This window comes from Gossypium hirsutum, chromosome D02 (assembly GCF_007990345.1).
Source record: "Gossypium hirsutum isolate 1008001.06 chromosome D02, Gossypium_hirsutum_v2.1, whole genome shotgun sequence".
NCBI lineage: Eukaryota > Viridiplantae > Streptophyta > Magnoliopsida > Malvales > Malvaceae > Gossypium > Gossypium hirsutum.
The window spans coordinates 24,421,972-24,426,091 of NC_053438.1; the positions used below are offsets into that span (position 1 = coordinate 24,421,972).

Consider the following 4,120-nt stretch of genomic DNA (forward strand, 5'->3'; position numbering starts at 1 on the left):
TTTCGTACTAGCAGTGCCAATGAACGGCCTCCCAAGTTATATATCAAAGGAGCTAAGTGACTTGTCATCCTCTATATTTATGATGTACAAATCTGCAGGGAAATTAACTCGTTAACCTTTACCAATACTTTCTCTAAGACGCCCTCAAGATTCATAAATCAATTATTTTAAATTCATTAGTATTAAATTAAAAATAAACCGTATTTTAATTAATACATAAAATCGACTTGTGAATCGCAAAGAATCTAGTATATATATATATGAAATCTAATTAAATTTCAGTAAAAGAATACATGAAAAATAAATTCTTAAATATGCAGATAATTACATAATAAACTACAAAAAGGAAGGGGAAAAAAACAAAGTCAGATGGGGGAGCTGTAACATTTTTTATAAGATTATATGATTAATACCATTCATTTGCAATCTCATATCAGGGTATGCATCTCATAAAACACAGCCTCTGAATTACCCCAACCAATTCTACCACAGAAATATGAAAAAAGATCCTCTAGGATCATCTTCATCATTTAGAAAAGTGAGCCACAGATTCAGGTTTTGCACACCAAGGCACACTTACAGCACAAAACAGGCCACTGAATTTATTTCTTGTAAAAAGCAGTTAACAGGAAAAGAAAAGAAAAAAGGACCAGGAAGAGAAGGAAAAAGCTTTTTATTGTAATATGTGGTGCAACGAAAAGAGCATCAGCACATAAGCTTCTCAACAGATGAACTTACCTGAAGTTCAGAGATCAAGTGTAACCATCATGTGCCCTAACTTTGCATCACAATTTAAATTACAGACTTCAATAATCTCCCCTATCGCAACCACCGAGAATAAAATTAAAACTGCCCCAAAATAACCATGACAAAAAAAAAGATTGTATTACTGTCACACACACACACATATGGTTAGACTGTAGGGGAGACACTTCAATAACCACCAACGGTTTACTATGGGTCACTACTGACTCATTCCTTGTAAATCAAAAGGAAGAAGATGACCCAACTACGAACAACTATTCGCTCATAAGGCTGTGGAAATCCCCCCCCCCCAAAAAAAAATCTTCATAATATACGAAAGAACCCTAAACCTTGACATTAATTTGCTGGGGTTACCGAAAACCTAATTTGAAAATTGCAGTTAGCGAGTTTCAGGAAACAGTAATAGGTAAAGACAAAAGCAGATTCAGTAATAAAAGAAAATAGGAGAATAGCGCAAACAGAAGGAGTAATTAAGGGAAAAAAACCTGTAAAGGGGCGCGCCTGCAGGTCTCCGACTTCGTCTTCATGGAATGCAAACAGTGCAATCAGTAGAAACCAGCAAATCCACTTTCTTTCTATGAAATGTGTCATGGGCCTTGTGTGCTTTGCTCTCTTAAGCCAGCCCATCAACTTTTTCTCGAGATTATTTGATAAACCCAAACCCAAAAGGAATTTTAACTAGCCTTGTCATTTCCTCCCCTAAGGGCTGAATTCTCTTTTCCATTGGAGATTGGGGTGGTAACGACGGTAGAAATACCAAATTCGAGATGGCTATGATTTAAAAATTTTAAACACTGCTATTCTCAAAAAGTAATTATAAAAACTTCAACACTGCTACTCCACTTGTTTATTTTGACGCAATACATACGAATCGAATACTAATAGTCCGTATCATTAAACAAGTGTGTATTGACAAGCAAGAAACAGAGACTAAATAAAAGCTTTACAGTTCACAAAATTAATAAAATCAACTACACCCGAAGAATTACGGACGTTCAATTGCTAAATTATGGTTTTTTTTTCTACTAGGTAATCTAACAAAAGCCTAACCGAAAGGAAAATATAAAAAAAATTGGAGATTGAACGATAAATATATATTAAACAGAATCGATTACCATAAAATGAGATTAAAATTTAGGAGTAAAATTAGAATGTAGTAAAATGAGATTATTATCATAAAATACTATAATGAAGAAAAGCGTACGATAAATCCATCTTCATTTTTACATATTATTCAATATTAAACAATTATTAACAATACAAATCAATATTAGACTATATATGTAAATTATAAACCAATTAAAATTTAAATTTCAATACAGAAACAATTAAGGTTAATTTAGAAAATAAGAAAACTGGGCAATACAGAACCAAAACTCCAAGTGAAAACAGCATATCAGGCAACAATTAGAAGAAACACAAACAAAATGACCATTGAACCAAGAATTCAACGCAAAACCGAGGAATTGTCCCATAAAATGGTTGGTATCAAATCTTAAGTTCAATCTGTTAACATCTACCCCTACTGCCCCCGAATAAGAACCCAGGAATTATTTCAAATGAATTGTGTTAAAAAGCTGCCACGAGAATAAATGAACCAATAGAACAGCAGCAAAAAAGCAATAGAATATGGGCAGGCAACAAAGCCATACAAAGAGGGACCAAATTCTCTAGAAAAGGATTTACCTATCTTACGCCATTCAACTTCAAATGCAAAGTACATGTAGCAACAAATTACCCATCTACAACTATTAATTTCGAAACGTCAAAAGAAACCAACAGCATCCAGAGTTACATTTTTGCTTAAATGAAATTTGCATTTAAAAAGCATTAACATAAGATGATCAAACACTATCACAGCCTAGTTTGATTATGCTATCCTCCCTGGATTTTTCCTACTCATCATCTTCCTGCATTTACAAAAAAAAAGAGAAACCCGAATCAATAGGGTCCAAACTAAGCCAGAAGATCAGTGACACAAAACTGATACTAATTGCAACTCACGTCTCCACTGCCTTCATCATCATCTTCTTCTTCATCATTCACCTCAGATACAGACTTCTCAGATTCCTCCTCATCTTCTTGGGGACCCTCAGCCTGGAATTAATCCAAAAAGTTTATTAACTTTTAACTCATCAAATTATATGTATAAACAAAAGATAACAGCAAATTACCTGTCTCTTATTGTAGGCTTTCATGTTCTTTTCATACTCGACCTTTCGTTTCTCGGCCTTATCAACATAAGGTCGCTTTTCCTAAAATCATATATTTTACATTAATCAGGATGCATATTTGCATCTATGTTGAAGATTATTTTCAGTGCTGAACGTAGAAAAATACTTACAGCTTCAGAAAGGCTCTTCCATTTATCTCCACCGGCTTTGCCAACCTGAATTTGAATCCAAAAGAGAAATTAAGTAAACAAAATAAAAAAAGGAAAAGGAAAGAAACCTGTAAGAAAATCCAAAAAAAAAAAAATGGTCATACTTACAGCAGCAACGGACTTGTTTTTAGGGTGCTCCTTCTTGTATTGCTCGCGGAACTCCTCCCTTTTATCACGAAATCAACATTAAAAAAGTAGATGAAATATGAATGTAAATAGTAAAATCATACTCGAAGATCAACTTTGCTTTGACCATAACAAGAATCGTTCAATTCACCTCTTCGATTGTGGTTTTTACGAAGAATATAAACGCCAGAGTTTTCCACGAAGCAAACGGAACAAACCAAAAAATTTAAAGAAAACCGACAAATACAGGAGAGATTCATGAATGATTACATGAAAACGAAGAAGGCGCTAGCAGGCCTCTTTGGCTTGTTTGGATCCTTAGCTGCCTTCCCCGATTTCTTTCCAGCTTTCGTGGTTGATTTCTTATTCACGGAGAGCCTATAAACGAACCAAAAAATTAAAAAAAAAAATAAAAGTCAAATAATAGGAAACGTTAATACACATCACGATCTGAGGTCCTAGAACACGCGATCTGAAGAGCCGAAAGGAGAAAAGCTTACTTGGCGCTCTTGGCATCCGACTTGGATTTACCTCCTTTCATGTTTGAATCCTGCAAATGAAATCGCAGATGAGTGAAAAAGCAGATGAAATCGATAGAAAGAAGTGGAAATTCGATAAAAATCGACGGGGAAATACCTGATAGAGGGCTAGGGTTAGAGTTACGGATGAGAGAGGGAGAGAGGAATAGGGGAATAAAAGTGCGATAGAAATAGAGATGTGTTGAGAATAGAGGAGGGTTGAGTTGAGAGGCCGAAACTCGAAAGCGGAGATATTAAGTTTTGGGCAAATTGAAATTCAATTGCACGCGAAATGAGAATTGAGGGGGTTTAGGCGGGATTTGGAATT

General features: G+C 34.9%; 1 protein-coding gene and 1 non-coding gene across 2 annotated transcripts; both read right to left on the reverse strand.

The window, feature by feature from the left end:
* Positions 1-701: 701 nt before the first annotated feature.
* On the reverse strand, positions 702-765 carry LOC121215213 (small nucleolar RNA snoR101). The gene has a single exon (XR_005910942.1). It is a non-coding gene; the product is annotated as a small nucleolar RNA snoR101 (small nucleolar RNA).
* A 1,724-nt stretch (positions 766-2,489) lies between these two features.
* Positions 2,490-4,120, reverse strand: LOC107910296 (high mobility group B protein 3). Its single transcript, XM_016838103.2, has 8 exons — positions 3,911-4,120; positions 3,775-3,824; positions 3,545-3,652; positions 3,257-3,314; positions 3,110-3,154; positions 2,940-3,020; positions 2,770-2,862; positions 2,490-2,675 (listed from the first exon to the last, which is right to left on the reverse strand). Exons 2-8 carry the CDS (start codon positions 3,813-3,815, stop codon positions 2,661-2,663), a joined length of 441 nt encoding a protein of 146 aa, XP_016693592.1. The 5' UTR covers positions 3,816-3,824; positions 3,911-4,120; the 3' UTR covers positions 2,490-2,660.